Raw genomic sequence first — 17,623 nt, forward strand, 5'->3', positions numbered from 1 at the left:
TTCTCCCTCTCCCTCTTTCTTCTCTCCTTTATGGTTCGTGTTCCCCATCTTTTTTTTCGCGACGAAGAAACGGGTTTGTCCATATTCGTCTGAGTCACGTAAAAATTTTCCATAAACATAAGAACAGAAATCTTCTCTGCCGAAATCATTTTAAAAGTTTAAATGCAATTATTTTTATGAACAGAAAATATTTATATCAAAAGTAAAGAAATTATTATATACAGGAGAAAATTTTTAATTACTTATTGATAACATATTATGTGTAAATATTATTTTGCATGTTTTTTTGAGTTAAATTTACAATTTATTTACAAAAAGATAACTTTTAATTTTTTTTAATAAGTCATTACTTTCAGTAATTTTTTTTTTTCTTTTTAAACCAATCAAATTTTTCTGATAAAAATAAATTGACGATTTTGATATAGTGAAGTCATCCTTGCTTTTTTCACCTCTTTCAATATTTGAAAATGTGTATTTGTCAAGTGATATTAAACGATTTAAATAAATGATAGTCAAATAAAGTCACGTTAGCAGAGTAAGTTAAGTAAACAAGTCATCTTTTGCAAATTTTGATGTCTGGAAGACTTATCACATTCCTGAATTATATCATACATGCAAATCAGTTGATGCTGATAACAATCTGCATTGATAGTCTGATCAAACTGAAGCAATTTTATAATATATTCTTTTCATGCCTCGTCAAATATTTAAATCAGAATTTTAGTTGAGTTAGTTTAACGAATTAATTCGTATCATCTAATATTTACATTATTTCTAGAAATGTGTGTATAAATTCGATTTTTAGATTTTTAGACTATTTAAAATCTAAGATTTTTTTTTTTTTGTCTTTTTCTGAAATACATCACATTTTGTCGAAAATTAAAATCTTAACGAGTTTAAATTTTTATGCCTCCTCAAAATTAGATTTATAATTGTATAAACTATAATGGAAATTATACTCAAAATGAAATTGAATATAAATTCAAAATGAATTAGAATATTATTAAAGTTGGTTAAATAAACACAAATTCATATTCTTTTAAATTGTAAATTTATGAATTATATTTTTTATTTATTATTTTGAGAATTTTTAATCCCAAAAATAACGAAAACTTTATGGTGAATTCGAGTTTTTGAAGTTTCATCAGAATTTTTGAATCACGAAAATAAAAACGAAACTTTCCGAAAATTATATAAAAATTTTTAAATTATAAAAATAGCAAAAAAAATTTCGATCTCAAAATGTTCAAAGTTTTCGAACGTCTCTGACAATTTTTCCAATTCAAAACTAAGAAAAAAGTGTTACTTACTATGTAACAAGTATGTAACAACGCGTGTCGAGATATTTGTCTTGCTCTGTTTGGAGAGCAAACTACCAGATCAAGTGAATCAATAGCGCAACGGTGAATCGTGTGGGTGTGTTAAACTTGAATTCTCTCAGCGACGACGCGATGAATCACATACGTATTTACCGAAATTATTTGTTCCTCCTGATAATGAAAAGATTGCGTGTCGAATTTTTGTCACAATTAGAATAGTGCAATTAGAAGTTTGTATTAAAAATAAATCCGGGTAAAAGATAACTGTGACAAATGTTGAGAGAAGAATTATTATACGAAGTGTTAATATGCATATACGTGAGGCATATTTGGAGGATCGATCGATTCTAAACGTTAAAAATACATAAAAGATGATGTACAAAAATGTCTGTTGATGCTTGTTTGTTAAATTAACAACTCTTATTTATAAAATAACTCTGTTTTATGTCATCACTTTATTTCTGTCTCATTTTATCTAACATGATAATTTACCCTTAAATAGTTTGTAATTTAATAAAATAAGCCTCAAACGACATCTCGATGTGACCAACTTTTGTGTTTTGTTTTGACCTCTAGAATCGACCTTTCAGAGTAAAGTTTTTAATATACATCGATCTTATTGACAGTTTTTGCCATATTAATGGATAAAAATGACGAGAGTTTTTTTTTTATTTAAAGTTATTATTAAATAAAAATGTTACTTTTAGTATTAAAAATTATATTTCATTTATTTTTATTCTATATGTTAACGATATTTAATAACATCATTAATAATAATTTTGAATAAGAAGAAATAAAAATTTTCATTTCGATATTTTTCAATGATATTATCGATATGTCGAGTTGTCGATATTTATCGTCAACGAATAATCGAGCTATGAATATGTTAACGCCCTCTACAATATTTTTATACTACTATATTGCATAAAATACTTTAAAAGAAATTTTAATATTATTTAAAATGGATAAAGAATTAGAAACAAACGTAAATTTAATTTGAAAGAAGGAAAACAATCGAAAATAGAAGGATAATAATTCTTAAAATGTTTCTGTACACGAATGAATATGACCCAGTAATGTTCGATGAATAAGTAAATCCGTATTATATAGTGATAGTCATAGACATGTTTCGTGCACATTCTCTCGTTTTACGGTCTACCACGGTTTAAAATATTCAAATAACGCGAAATTAATAATGCGAAGCTTACATACAATCGCAGAGAAATGTTTCTATAAGAAAATTCTAAAATTTTATTTAAAATATTTTTTTTTTTAAAAACTGCATTATTTCAATCACTTCTTATTTCTGTTTTCGATATATTGATAATATTTTATTTCGAATATATCGAAAAATTCTCTGCTATATTAAATATTATTATTAGAGATAACTTATAATAACTTTGAATAAGAAAAAATTGGAATTCAAATTATTTTCATCTCAACGATATTATCGATCTCTATCGATAATCATAATAACCTTAACTTTTCTTTTTGTTGTACTATTAGGTTTTCTTGAATTTTAGTTTCAATGATAGAGCTCATTTGCGAAAAATTGAGAACTTATTATATTATATTAGCCAATTGAAAAATATATTATTGCATTATATATTAAATCATAAATACTGCATTATGCAGAATTAATTCAAGAACTGATTAAAATACGAATCGAAGTTCAAGGAATGAATATCGTTAAACTCTTATTACATAAGAGTTGCAGAAGGTCAGAGAAAGTCTGGCTTGTCCTTTATATTGCCAAGAGAGGCTGGAAGGGAGGATAAACAACATTATTACATGGTGTTCGATGTATTTCGAAGGCAAGTAAATGAGGTTTAACAAGCTTCCTTTCTTTAATATTTCCTACACGATGATACCTTCTCGTAATTTATTATTGACTCGAGGTTCGAATTCATTTGCATATCAAGTTTTCCGTGCGAATTACATCTCTCTTTAAAATGGAAGGTTATACCTGACTTGGCTGTTTAATACATTGATGATGGACACCGAAAATAAGAAATTGACCGAATGATATACGAAATCGGAACCACGATTCTGAATTTCATAAGAATTGCCAATTCTTATATAAGATTTTCATTAATAAATAATGAAAAAAAAAAAAAATTTTTATCCTTTCATTAGTATTGTTTTACGAAGTAGTGTCACAATTCAATTAACAATCGAGCATTGTGGTATGTCATTACATAATTAATTGGTTATTATATATCCCTAGAGATCTCCCCCTAACATCTAGAATTAATTTTTTTTTTTTTTTTTTTCATTTCATCACGAGAGGATTGTATTTGTATTTCAAAATGAATTAGAAGATAATTTTTTTTTTGCGTATAAAGAAGATTATAATAGAATAGAAAACGTGTATGGTGACCTTCGAGTGCATACATAGTTTCGATGTAATGTTAATAATAGAATTAAAAAAAAACGATAACAACGCGCATCATCAAGAAGTTGGAACGACCTCACTCGAGTGAAAATCGTGTATTATCATTAGAACAATAAACTGGTAGATAAGAAAAAGAAAATGTAATTGCTCGTAACACTGCAACAGATGGTTTGACAAAAGATGTATGCACAAATAGAGTTGTTTCACGCCTTCGAAATTATCTTCTTATCAAATAATATTAAGTTATCTTCCACGAATAAAATATCAAATAATTTTACATCATTAATAGATAATATTTTATTAATCTTTTATTATGATATCATTTGTTTGAATCATTTATTTGAGAGGATTAACTCGAATAAAATATTATTTAAAATTATTAATCTATTATTAATAGCACGATTATTAATCATACGAAATAAAACACGTTTCGATATTTTGTAAAACAAAATATTTTGTTTGGATATATTAAATAGGAATCTTTAGTTTACATTGTGGAAGATTCGGCATTGACCTGAGCTCGTAGTTTACATTTTTTGTCGAATATAGAAAAGGACGAAGCGAGTGAAAAAGAAAGAGAAACTTGAACTGCTGGAAAAAAAAGCGTATTAGTAAAATAGGCTGATGCAACGGTCAAATTTTTTTATTATTATGTTACTTAAATAAAATTTTTACCAACTTATTTTGTGAAATTTCTCTGATTAAAATAAGACCAAACCATTATGCAATTTAAATTATTTGCATATTTAACGAATATATAAATACAATTTTAGTTAATAATTTTTCTTTTTACCCATTATTAATTAATTATAATTAAATATAATTCAAATTAAATTGTATATATGGTCTCGTTTTAATTAGAAAAATCTCACAAATATATTGGTAAAAGTTTCATCGAACAAAAATATCTTCTCCTATTGCATTAGTATTATCTCATATTTGACCTCGGATCGGATTATGTTGCTTAACATTCAGTTTAAAGAAGAATCTTTCACCATTATATTGTACATTCGTTTTTACAATTATAAAATTTTATTATTATTATATTAATATTATTTATTATATATTATATATATTAATATATATTATATATTTTATATTATTATATTATATATTTTATATTATTATATTATATATTATATATTTATTATATTTATTATATATATTAATATTATTTACTGTAAATAATCCACGATAGAACTTTCACGAAGAATTTTGTTTTTTTTTTTTTCCTCTTTTTTTCTCGAATTCCGCAATTTTTCTTATCTCGGTAGGGAAGAGTCGTTCTCTCCAACGTGTAATAACACTTTCGGGTTAGGCATTGTGAATGAAACTCGTTTTTCAAGCTTTCCTTCGCCATTCAACCATCGAGAAGCGAGAAGATCGACGCCTCTATCTCTGCTTCCTGAACGATTAGCCATTTCTCTTCTCTCGGAGAAACGTTTTAAGCGCGGCGGGGCGACTGCAACGAAAAATCACCCGAGCAAAAAGAGAAAAAATGCTCCTTCCCGTTCGAGAAAACCGGTGGAGGCCGTTCCCTGGATTTAGTGATTTTATTGCTTGTCAACAGATTTATCTTGTCCTCGAATGATGGACAGCGCGGATTAGGAATAGGGCGAAGAAGCGTTGGAATCAGCGATTCGTTAAAAGAATGTCGTAAATCACGGAGCGTCGTAATCGATCAAACAGTGTAAGGAAGTGTATTGCATTTTTTCCTCGTTACGTCGCATATCTTATGATAGAGGAAAGCAATTGAAATTCGTGGAAATATTCTGGTTCGTTGATAAAATATTTTAAAATGTAAGATAATTAAATCCTTATCTCGAAGTGATATTTTGCGAAACTGAGAAAGCTTATTTGCTTTCGAAAATTAGTCATTGCAATTTTTATTGCACAATCTATATACACAATGTATACGTATATATAGATTTCTTATTTGATAACTTCATATATTTATCTCCCTTTTACATGTATATCTATCGATTACTTTTAATTGACATTTTTTACATGAAGTTAATTAATTAACATTTTTGTTAAAATCTTCTTAAAGTGTGAAGATAATTGCCCAGGGAAGGAGGGAGGGGGAGGACATAAAACTTGAGATACCAAATAAATATAATATAATATAAAAAGATGTATCTTATTAGAAATTACTATTATTGGAAGAATATATTTTATTTCTATAATATATAATTGTATAAATAAGAATTTATAATATCATTAAAATAACTCTGCTTTTGACATTTTTCAATTAAATTGTAAGGAGTAAAATTATAAAATTATATTTGACGAGATACCATCGAGAAAATCCGGTATAACAAAGAGAAAATTAAGTTTTTAAGGATTTATCGAAGTGTGGGTTATCTTTGACCCAACCATAACATTCCGCGGTCCATACTTCGTTAAAGAAGAATTGTGAATAATTAGCATAAAGAAAAAGTTTGATCGTGATTGATATGATCACGATAGAATCGTTATTAATTTCAATTTTGTTTATTATTCGTTAAATTTATTATTAGAAGATATCGTTCTTAACGGAAAAATATGCCGAGAATACGGTTTCAAGGCGCGACTAAATATCGTGGGCCAGATATCGTGGCATGGATAATCGAATAGAAAAACGATAGGTATTTTGTTACGTAACTCCATTGGATTCCATCGTGTAATTAGAGATGAGCGAACACTGATCCTTGTATTTCAATTCTATCTACGATCCTTAAATTATCGATGGAAGAACGAACAACATTCTTCAATGCGATTGAACTTCTCTTTTTCTTTTTCCTTTTTTATTTCGTTACACCATTCCGAAGCATTTAAAACATCTTAGTGCAAATGCGAAAAATAAATATTATATGTGTAAGTCGATCAATAATTAATCTTGTATAACTTTTGTTCTAATTGAAATATATATATATATATATATATATATCCTTTATTGAATATATTTTTTTGATTGTAACGTTATTTTCGTTCCCATTTGTGCTTTTCAATTTAAATCATTAATTGCATAAAAATATTAAGTAATTGTTACATTTACAAGTCTCATATTATAAATCATAAAAAAGAAGAATTAAATATTTGCACAAAAAATATATATAGGTATCGTAATTTTTTAAAGTATTAGTGAAAAGTTAGGTTAGATTAACGAAAATTGGTTTTTATACTATATATATATATATATTTATATTGTTAAAACATGTATCTTAATTATAATTTTCTATCATATATTTAAAATGTATGATCATGATTTTTTGAATTATTTTATTTTCTTAATCTATTCTAAGATTCTTGAGAGCAAAAAATTATTTTGGAAATATTTTTATCGTTCAGATCACCGTGCGATTTTCGCACGTTTTGTCAAATAAAAAAAATATATAATTGAGAATCATTTTCATATGGATGATAAATTAAAAAATGCGACATTAAAATGATGTTAAGAAATTGAACGCAAATTCGTTGAAAACAAACGTTGCGACAAATGTTTGTAGATAGTGTGTACAATTATAATATACACATATAGAATATACGTACATCTATAAAAAAGGAGACGAGCGATTTGATTGCCAGTGTTATCGCATTTTTAGTTCGCTTCCTTAACCAAAGTAAGGAGCAGTATGAGTGAAATACAACGAACATTGACAGTCAATTGTTTCTTAGCTTAGTGTGAAAAAACATAGAGGCTCGTTAGAGACCGAAGCAATTTGAGGAAATGATGGAGATAACTCTGCTGTCGAGATATTACATGTATGTATTCTCTGTCCTCACCGAGCATAAAATATCTAACCTTTTTTAATTTTTCAAGATACCTTGAAATATTTAAAGCTTTACGTGTCTTCTTTCATGCTTTCATTTGAAGTTAGAAAATCTATATAAACTTTATATAGAAATTTAAAATTAACTCAATTGTTTAAGAGAAATATTCTAAATTTGAAATTTCTCGAATATCTCCAAATGTTAGAACATTTTAATTAAAGAGGGCAGTACTGTACAAAATGTGTACTACACGTTTTTAGCAATGAAAAATTTTTCTCCATTACTTTATATTTGTTATATTTTTTTTTTTTTTTTTTAAAGAGAGAAGCAATAACTTATTGACAGATTTACGTGAAAAAGTGCATAAAAATTATCCAGATTTCTTCTGGGCAATATTCCAACGATTCGTCACATGAACGATCGGGAAATACGTATATCGTTTTATTTCGTTGTTTATTCGTCGCAAACGTTACGCCACATCGTCCGGACGTTATTTATCAAGTAATACTATTAGAATCGGTCTCTTTGGATGGATGTTGCGTTGTTAATAGTAGCGGTAGTAGTCTCGAACGAAGTCAGTCGGTCGGTCACAGTTGTCGAGTCACCTCTCCTTCTCTGATAGTGGTTCAGTTGTCGAGTGATCTCCACGATCCTTAGTTCGCGAACAAGTGTTCTCAAGCTCGCTCGTGATTCTGATCGCTATCCTCAGCGCTGTCTTCATTGCCGACCACGTCGCCCTCGTGGCGCTAGGGCGTATTGTTTCGTTTCAAGGTGTGTATTCCTCGTATGGTCTTTCACGCTCGCTTTTTTCCCTTTTAAAATTTTCTTTTGATGGAATTTTGTTTGTCTTCTTATTTTTTTATTATAGATAAGGACGCTTGAAAATTTTTGCTACTTTCGTGATTCGAAACTTTCGAAGTCTAAACAGTTTACATGATAACTTTGGTAACTTTTATTCAATTAATAATAATTTAATTATGTTTTGTATTTAAATTTTGATATAATTTTACTGATCTATATACAATATTTCATATAAAACAAAATAAATAATTTCATTTTCTATGAGCTAGAATAATAATGCTATTATTATTATATATCATTGCTGTTGATTAATTACGAATCTGAGTTTGAAATATTCTAGAGAACAAAATTTGTCGAAATATTTTAATTTTTAATTTTTAATTTCTGATATAGATTTTTTTTTTTTAGAAAAAAAAAAATAAAAATAAAGAAAGAAAAATCAAGCGTTTCTGCACCTTATATTTGAATTTAAAGTAGAATAATTTGCTTTGATGTGTATTCTAAATTCTAGGAAAAAGTTAATTCCATCTTTTGAATTCCATTCCCTTCTGAAATCCAATTTAAACATTTTCATTTCTTCTTTATAATATCAGTTGCTCCATCTATTCTTAATCGATTTTCATCTTCTTTTTCATCAGATAAAGCATTAACTAGAAGTCTGCAATTTATCCATTCCAATGAAACTGTTCCTATTTCTTTCCTTCTTATTTCCTTAATTGTCTTGTTATTTTGCGTGTTTTCGTTTCTATCGCTATTTAGTAATTCCTTTATCGATATTCTTTAATTGTAATTGAAAAAAAACCTGAATTATTAATTTTATACTCATGCATACATTTCAAAAAAAAAAAAATAGAGCTATAAAAGGAAATAGATAATTGAATTAGTTTAAAAGCTAATTATTAAGTGAAATTTTTTTTAAATAAATTAATTGATTTAAATATTTAAAAAGAAATTTTATTATTAAAATTTTTAGTTGATATTGCATTGATAAAATTAAAAAAAATTAAAATAATAATTAAATAATTATAAATACTATAAAAATATTTTCATAAATAAACAACATTATTTAACAAATTTAAAATAGTATTACTTTATTTAGATCATTATAAAAATATGGAATATTGTATGACATTTCTTATTTTTTTTTTTTATTTCATTTATTTATTCCAAAAATTGTTATTTGAAATACCATTATGTAAAATAATATTTTTTAATATTTGTACGAGTTTATATTAACTCAAAAAAAATTCATCATCATATGAAATATAAAGACATAAAGAAAGTTAACAATCACGTAACTTCATCAAAACAAAAGTAGAGATAGTGTGAAATATTATGTTGGAATGGAACTCAAAAAACAAACGACGGATTAAAATTATACTCATATTTAAATTTACAAATAAAAAAACATAGTATTAACTTTCGCACTTTCTGTTCTCTTAACTGTTGCAGAATTATCCCTACTAATTTCTAAAACTGGAATTCAAGTTTTTAAAGTACGTATTAATTAAACACTTAAAACTATATCGTATCAAAAGTTAACCAAACACTACTTACATTTATTTCCATTTATCTATTTTTAAAAATCTATTTTCGCTAGACTTGATATTTTTTAACAATTAATTATTAACAATCTTAATTATTTTTCATTGATTTGATCCATATTTACTTCTGAACCTTCCACTTGTAAAAGCAACGTAGCAAAAGTATCGATCGATTAATTTGAAAATGAAAAATTATAAATTTTAATCAATAATGAAACTGAGAAAAAACGTGTTTTTTTGCACAGCTAGCAGAACGGAGCTGCCATCTCAGCGACTCCTCCACATGTGGACATCGCCGTCCCGACTCAGGATCGGCCGAGCACCCAGGAAAAAGACGACACCTTAAGGTGATAGCTGCTGCAGCAGCTACCGCGACCGGTGAACGATGGAGAACACCAGGAGAAAGTTGTCTTTCCTTGGTTTTGGCAAGAGGGTATCGGTAAGTCTTTTATTTTCCACACGATTTTCAATTTCGTTATTTTCATAATAACGACACGTGGCGTCGATCCTTTCAAGAATTCGAAACATGAAAATAATTATTCTTACAACGTGAAATTTATATAACTATCGTTTTTGACGTACGTTAATACTGTAATAATAACTTGATGAAATAGTTATTATATATCGAGGAAGGTTTTCGAAAGGTTTGCTTAATAATTAAGCGAAAAAATTAACGAATATTCAACTGCGAATTGACGAATTAATAATAATTTTATATTTTTCATATGTATATTTATCACTGTATAATGATATATAATCGCATATAAATTTTCAAATGTTATATTATTTCTATAAAATGTTTCGATATAATTATCTCCAATACTTTTTATTTGGTATCTTGATTATTGAACTGGTTAAAACAGGTAAATGTTTTAGATAGTTATATTTTTTTTAGCGATAGCATTTTTTTTTTAAATTAATCTTCACTCTTCATTCTTTGATTTAATTTACACCTAAAGCGTATTTCTTGAATTAATCGATGATTAGAATTTTTAATTTGTTTGAACAAAAGAAAAGAACTTACTATTGTTAAAAAATAAATGATAATCTATTGTTTTTCCAATACTTATTATTATCGGTAAAAGTATATAGATTTGTAGATTTTATTATATATATTATAAAAAAAAATAAATAAAACAGAAATTCATTCGTTATCGAAGATTTTATTTGGAATTCTATTGACATTAGTTCCAGTAATTTTTTTTTTTTTTTTTTTTTCTGCTCTTGGCAATAACTTCTACGAAACACAACATTTTATCCAATTATTTACGTTACGTTCTTAAAAAAAAAAACTCTTCCATTGATTAAAGTCGTGCCGACTTTTTAGTCTTCCGACACAATGTTATTTCTTGTTAATTTATTACCAGTTTCCATTTAATTTTTTTCCTTCTAAACAAAAGAGAATAAGTTTATCCTTTTTTTTTTCCTTCTTTTATTATACACTCCAATTAGTATTTTTGAATACGAGTTAAACAATGTTTATCGGAATTTTAATTAATCGATTGATTGCATCGATCATTTAACAATGAATCGAAATTCCTCCAACGAAATCATTGTAATTCCGAACGTGTATTGAAACTTTTATAAAAATATTTATTCTTCAGTTTCTTGATATTATGTATAGAAATACAATATAGAAATGTATAGTCTTGTTTAAGAATTTAAACTTCGGGATAGATCGGAATAATTCGGACAGGATCGTAAAGTTTCGGAAAGGATCGTAAAGTTTCGGAACATGAGAGCGATATAAGAATAAGAAACGAAGTAATATCGTTTAATCTCGATAATTTATATTTATTTATTGTTAATATCCAATTTTATTATCAAAAAAAAAAAATATTTCAAAAATAAATTGTAAACTGTTTATTAATGACAAGTTTGTTTTTTCAATTTTCTCCAAAAAAACTTAACGACATAATTCATTATAAACTGTCTATATATACATAACGAAACAAGCAAAATGCTATTCTCGTTTTATCTTTGATAATAATGATTATAATAAATAACAGTGAAAGATAAGGATGGGCCGAGAGCCTAAGGATTAAAAGAAATTTATGTTATATTATTATTGGTGTGAAATTACTCTCTTCCAGGAAGATTCAATGAATAATTCTCGAGTACATATCCACGACAAAAGTATATAAAGAATAAATATCATGTGTCGTTTCCGCGAGATTGCTAATGAGAATTCTATGACGTCAAAAAATGATAAGCCTTGTCTTTGTATAATAGTCAAATCGTTCTCTTGTAACGTCACAAATGTTCAATTTATCAATTCTCTATTATTTATGAATAACTAAACGATTTATCAAAACTAAACCAATATTTTTTAAAATTGTACATCTTTCGTTTTCGCAATAATGTTCAAGATGGACGTCACTAATTTACTATGCAATTACCTCAATTCTGATTTTTCAGATTATTTGGTTATAAGTGTTTAAAAATTTAAGAAATTTCTCTTTAAATTAAAATGAGTCAAAAATAAAAAATAAAAAAAAATAAAAAATTTGCGATTCTTTGCTTTGACGATTAAAAGTTGTCTAAAATGTCTCTAGGCATGAGCTAACTAGACTTCTGGAACTGCACTAATTCGTAAGTACATATATACAAATTTGCCTAGTTTTAATTATCGATAATTAAAAAAACAAAACTTGAATTTTTATATTTTTAATTTTAATTTTAGCTTGAAGAAATACATTGATTAAATTTTTGGATATCTATATATACGCTCTATATACAAGAAACTTACAATTAAATAACGGAAAAGTTGAAACAGCTAAAGTTGTTCAAAAGATTCCAAGACTTTTTTCATTTTGCTTATTTTCGACGGAGTAATTGCAAAGTTGTACTTGATCTGATTTTCTGTAGTATGTTGTTGTTCAGCCAACTAGAAAGTTTCATGCATGTTACTTTACTGTTTGCTACCATGCACCAGTTGTTTTAACTCAGTTTTAAAAGTTTAATAAAAGTTATGGTAAAATTACGTCAAACAAATCACAAATTTTCGAACGATTCAATTTTAAAATCTAAAAATTAATATCAGAATATTGTTTTGTTTAAGATGAATTTAAAATTGTTTACCTTCCCGCCATAAAATTTTCAAATCCAATTGGATCGTAATACATAACTTTCCTTGTATATTTCTTCACAAATTTAAAAATTTTATATCAAAAATCAAAATTTGAGTGGTAATATTTTTGGAAAATTTTTAAAATTAACATAATTGTTTTAATTTATCGTTTTTTCATTCCATTTAAAAAATATATTTCGCGTTTAAAATTTTATTAATTCAGAAATCAGAAATTTATTAATACTAAAAAATAATACTTTAAATATTGACACAACATAATTAAATTCTATTCCTACATTTTTTTTATTACAAAATTTTGAAATAATTATCATTACAATAATATTTAATAAATTCACATTTTAGAAATTTACTATTAAAATCAAATGTTAAATGACATTGTTACAAATTTTGGATATTGATTATGTCTTATATGTGTAGAAATTTCAATCTAATTATAATAACGTGCAAAATCAAATTAGAACGAGGACCGAGAAGTCACGTGAGTGCAATCGCCTCCGCGGTCTCGCATTACACGTTCGTTTCTCGCGACTCAACTGGCCACGTGCGAAGGAATTAATTAACATGTCGCGCGTGATTGCTCACACACGTTCGAACAGTGAATCCCATCGTGCAAAGCCACGATACTGGTCGGGTGTCATTAAACTGGTCGTTATCGTGCCACAAAGATTACATAGCAGAACCGCGTGTGTTCGATCGGCTATGATTCAACGGATGTCCCAGATTTAATGGATTTTATATTAACGTAACGACTAAAATTAACATTCTTGACGTGCGAACGATGCGTCACGTGCGATTTTTATACAACGATCTATTAATTTTTCAGTAGATAAAAAAATTTTTTTATCCATATTTTTATTTTAAAATCTACTTTTTATTATATCAGTAGAACACTTTATATATCTTAATTAAAAGAAAAAAACAATGATGAAAACGATAAATCGATATATAATAATTACAATAATATTTATTAATTGATAATATCCTTTGCTAAATTGAATACAAGAAAATTGAACGTTAAGTTGACGTTATTTTTAAAATAAGTTTTTGAAAGAAAGCAGCACTTTGATTTGTAAAAAAACGTAGAATAAATAACTGCTACAATTTGCCTGGTTACAAGTACGATCGATAAAATTGTTCGTAGCAAAGTTGTTATATGTTAAGTAGATGCGTGAAGAAAAAAGGAAAATAAGAATCCTAGAAAAAATAATAAATTTAATTAGTTTTAACATATATGAATAATCAATACAGGAATGTTAAATGAAATATAAATTTACGTTGTTTAAGTGTAAAAAATCTTAAAAATAGAAAAAAATAAATCATAATTATGACATATAATTTTTGTATCGCATACAGTACTGCCCTCTTTCATTGAAATCTTTTGTTTCATATTTCTAATCATACGAAAATTAAAAAATCAATTTTTATCTTCTTTGTGTTTTCGTTGTTAAGACAAATATCTAAATTGTTTTTAAATCTCTATTAAATTCATAGATTTCCAACTTTACTTACAAAGTAAAAAATATGTACAACTTCAAATATTTCACCAAAAATATGAAAAATGAAAAATATGATATTTAAGAAGGTCAATATAATACCATAAATAACAACCACAGTAATCATTCCCAGTAATTTCTTGAAATTGTTTCAAGACCAAATGAGTCTCCAAGTTTTTTACACATTAGCCAGGCTCGACTTTCTCTTTATCTCATTCAAACTAATTGTTTCTCGCTCTCGTTAAGAAGTAAGTGAACTAAAAATATATAATGACGCTGCAAATTTCCAGAAAACGTTTCTTTTTAATAGACGTGATATATGATTCTAATATGTTTCTATTATTGAGATATTATTGTACATTGAAATGAAATGACAAATAAATATTCTGCAAAGGTTAGATTAAATTCAGTTTGACTTTTAGATTAGGCTTTTAGTTAGACATATGGTCGAAGCAAACAGTGCATTGTGAAAAGCAAACCATAGACAAGTGAATCAAAGAGCAAAATACATTACCATTTCGATCAAGCCTCTTGTAACTCGCGTCAAAAATAGACGCAATTTCTACTAGCAATGAGTGGTGCCCTTGAAACGATACGCCGCTCTTTGAAGAGCAGATCAAATGTCATTGTGTTTCGGGTCATATAAACCGCATACTTCATTGTACATCAAGGTCATTGCCAAATGCACATTATCGAGTTACACGAAGGAAAATTTCTAATAATTGCAATCGCGAGCGAATTCTTTCCCGTTCTGTTTTAAAAAACTTTCGTTTCTCGATCGATGCAAAGCAGTAAACTAAGTAGCGTGCGATTCAATGGACTGCTCTGCATCCCATGTTATTGACCTACGACCGTCGGCAATCAGACCAATTATCCAGCACGAGCTTGTCCCGCTTTTTCAAATCCATGTCGATAAGATGATAATCCGCGTTGCGTGTTGCTATCTTCACCATTTCAGAATATAACCGGTTCGTTCGTATCGCGGCTCTGTCTCGTAATCGGCCATATTTCGAAAGGAAATAGCATCGTTCCGTGCCGATAACCGTTTTGAATTATGAAAATCATTCGAATCTTCTTTGAACTTTATTCATCATTTCAAGGTAATGCCTTCGAATATATCGATTTGCAAATGTTTTTTAAATTTATCGCGTTTTAAATTATTATCAAATCAATGTTTAGGATGATTTTATGATTTTATCACGAATATTTGTGATTATATTTTGATTTCTCGATAGCAGTGTTTCTCAATTATATTGGATGGTGAATATTTTGAATGTAAATATTTTTCTTAAATTTATTATCCATGTTTTGTTCTATAAATATTTGTATTTTTCGTATTCTCCAATATAACAGCAATTTCTGATATAAATCTCTCAAGAAAAGTATTTTAAATACATATATTATTTATATTATACTGTTTTAGACATTACTTTCTAAAACACTAAAAAATTCTTGATGTGCTAATTTAAACATATCTAAAATAACAAAAATAAATTAAATCATCAAAATATTTATTTTTCAAAATTGTTTAAATTCCTATGATTTTTTAAAATATTTTCTTTAAATCGATATCATAAAATTGTTTGAATAAGAATTATTTTTTAAAAAATCAAAAATCATATTATTTTATCTCTTTTTTTTTTCAATAAAATTATATATATTTAAAAAAAAAAAGATTTTAAATCGAAATAATTAGATTAAATCTGTATTATTTTATAAAATTCTTTCTCTATCAAAAATTTATCCAAAGAAATTATTAAATTATAAATATTAATAAAAAGAAAGAGAAAAAGAAATGATTATAAATTTTGACCGATATTTCAATACGCTCTCTACTCTTAACATAGGACAGAATCAAAAACATGATTGAGAAAAATTGTATAATGCATTGAACGTATTTTAATTTCGTTATTTATTTTCGACGCAGGATCTCTAATCCCATTATAACGCGTTCGATGTAACAAAGAAATTCGATATTTGTCTCTTTCGTGTTGCATAAGTTGGCGGAATTGAATCCAGATGCGCGTTGATTATATCTGGTGATGATTCCGATCTTTTATTCACGTAAATTCTGAATCACATACCGCTGTACTAAGAAATGTTTTTCAACGTTAAGATAAATAATCCCTGAAAATCGAAGAGATTTTATGAGAGCTGATATGTAAGAGGGAATTAATACCACAATGATGGCATTAAAAAATATCCATTAAGGCTTTTATTTTAATATAATGTTTCCATTAATAAAAATTGCATAATTAAAACTGCAATTTTTTCATGTAAAAAATTACTAATATAAAAATAACAGATAATCTCGAAAAATGTTTTATTTTTCATTTTATCTTTTGTATCGCTTAAAAAACTTGATAAAGATAGATATTTTAATTTTGACAAATTTTTAAGCACGCGTTGAGTTAATATTATCTTATAGAGAATATCAAATTGCATCGAATAACAAAAATTGATCTTTTCTTGATAAAAAAAAAAATTTTAAAACATCAAAATATACATTCTTCTATTACTAACATTTAACTATTTTTCCTTGCGAATAATAATGAAGAAAATTAAATATCGATAATTTGACACAACTCGTTCAAATTATAATTATAATAATAAAAAATTTTCCACCTGTAAATTATATTAATTTATAAATTATAAAATATATATAATTATATATAATAAAATATATATAATGTAATTATAAAATATATTATATTTTTATAAATTATAAATTTTCCACCTATACCAATTAGACACCAAGAATTAATAAAAATTTTATTTCTCAACATTTTGTTCTACACGTATTGCGTAAATCGATCCTGATGGAAGAATAAAAGGCGTTCGGTTGCCGCCTCTGTTTACGCGTTGATACACGACACGTTGACTTTGGAATTTCTGGTAGAATTCCATCAATGGAAATCGATATTCATAAGCGACGGCTCGTGTCAGTTCGCGTTAACACTTGATGAAAGCGATTTGATCCATCCCCCCTGGTCTCTCCAATTATCAACTGACTAATTTATCGATTGTGTAACTTTGATTATTATTATACAATTGTTAAATAGTGTGAATCGAAGATGGCGAAGAATTTTTTAATTGGAATTCGCCTTACATTCAAATGTTATGAAAATAATAAAATAAAATATTTTATTATTTTTAAATAAATAAATATGGAAAATCTATATTTGTTTTTTTTTTTTTTTTTTGGAAATTAAAATTACGATTGTTTC

General features: G+C 26.6%; 1 protein-coding gene across 5 annotated transcripts in view; it reads left to right on the forward strand.

Annotated features, from left to right (window-relative positions):
- Positions 1 to 17,623, forward strand: part of LOC102674506 — a 51,375-nt gene that overhangs the window by 17,376 nt on the left and 16,376 nt on the right. For 2 of the 5 annotated variants that reach the window (XM_006624437.2, XM_031514554.1), the window contains exon 2: positions 10,058 to 10,251. In XM_006624437.2, the coding sequence (XP_006624500.2) occupies positions 10,198 to 10,251 (54 nt within the window). In that variant the 5' untranslated portion in view covers positions 10,058 to 10,197. Of the gene's footprint in view, positions 1 to 8,025; positions 8,239 to 9,720; positions 9,765 to 10,057; positions 10,252 to 17,623 lie in introns of those variants that run through there. The other 3 variants (XM_031514553.1, XM_031514550.1, XM_031514552.1) reach the window with 3 other exon arrangements.

This window comes from Apis dorsata, unplaced genomic scaffold (genome assembly GCF_000469605.1).
Source record: "Apis dorsata unplaced genomic scaffold, Apis dorsata 1.3 scaffold_1057, whole genome shotgun sequence".
NCBI classification, from domain to species: domain Eukaryota; kingdom Metazoa; phylum Arthropoda; class Insecta; order Hymenoptera; family Apidae; genus Apis; species Apis dorsata.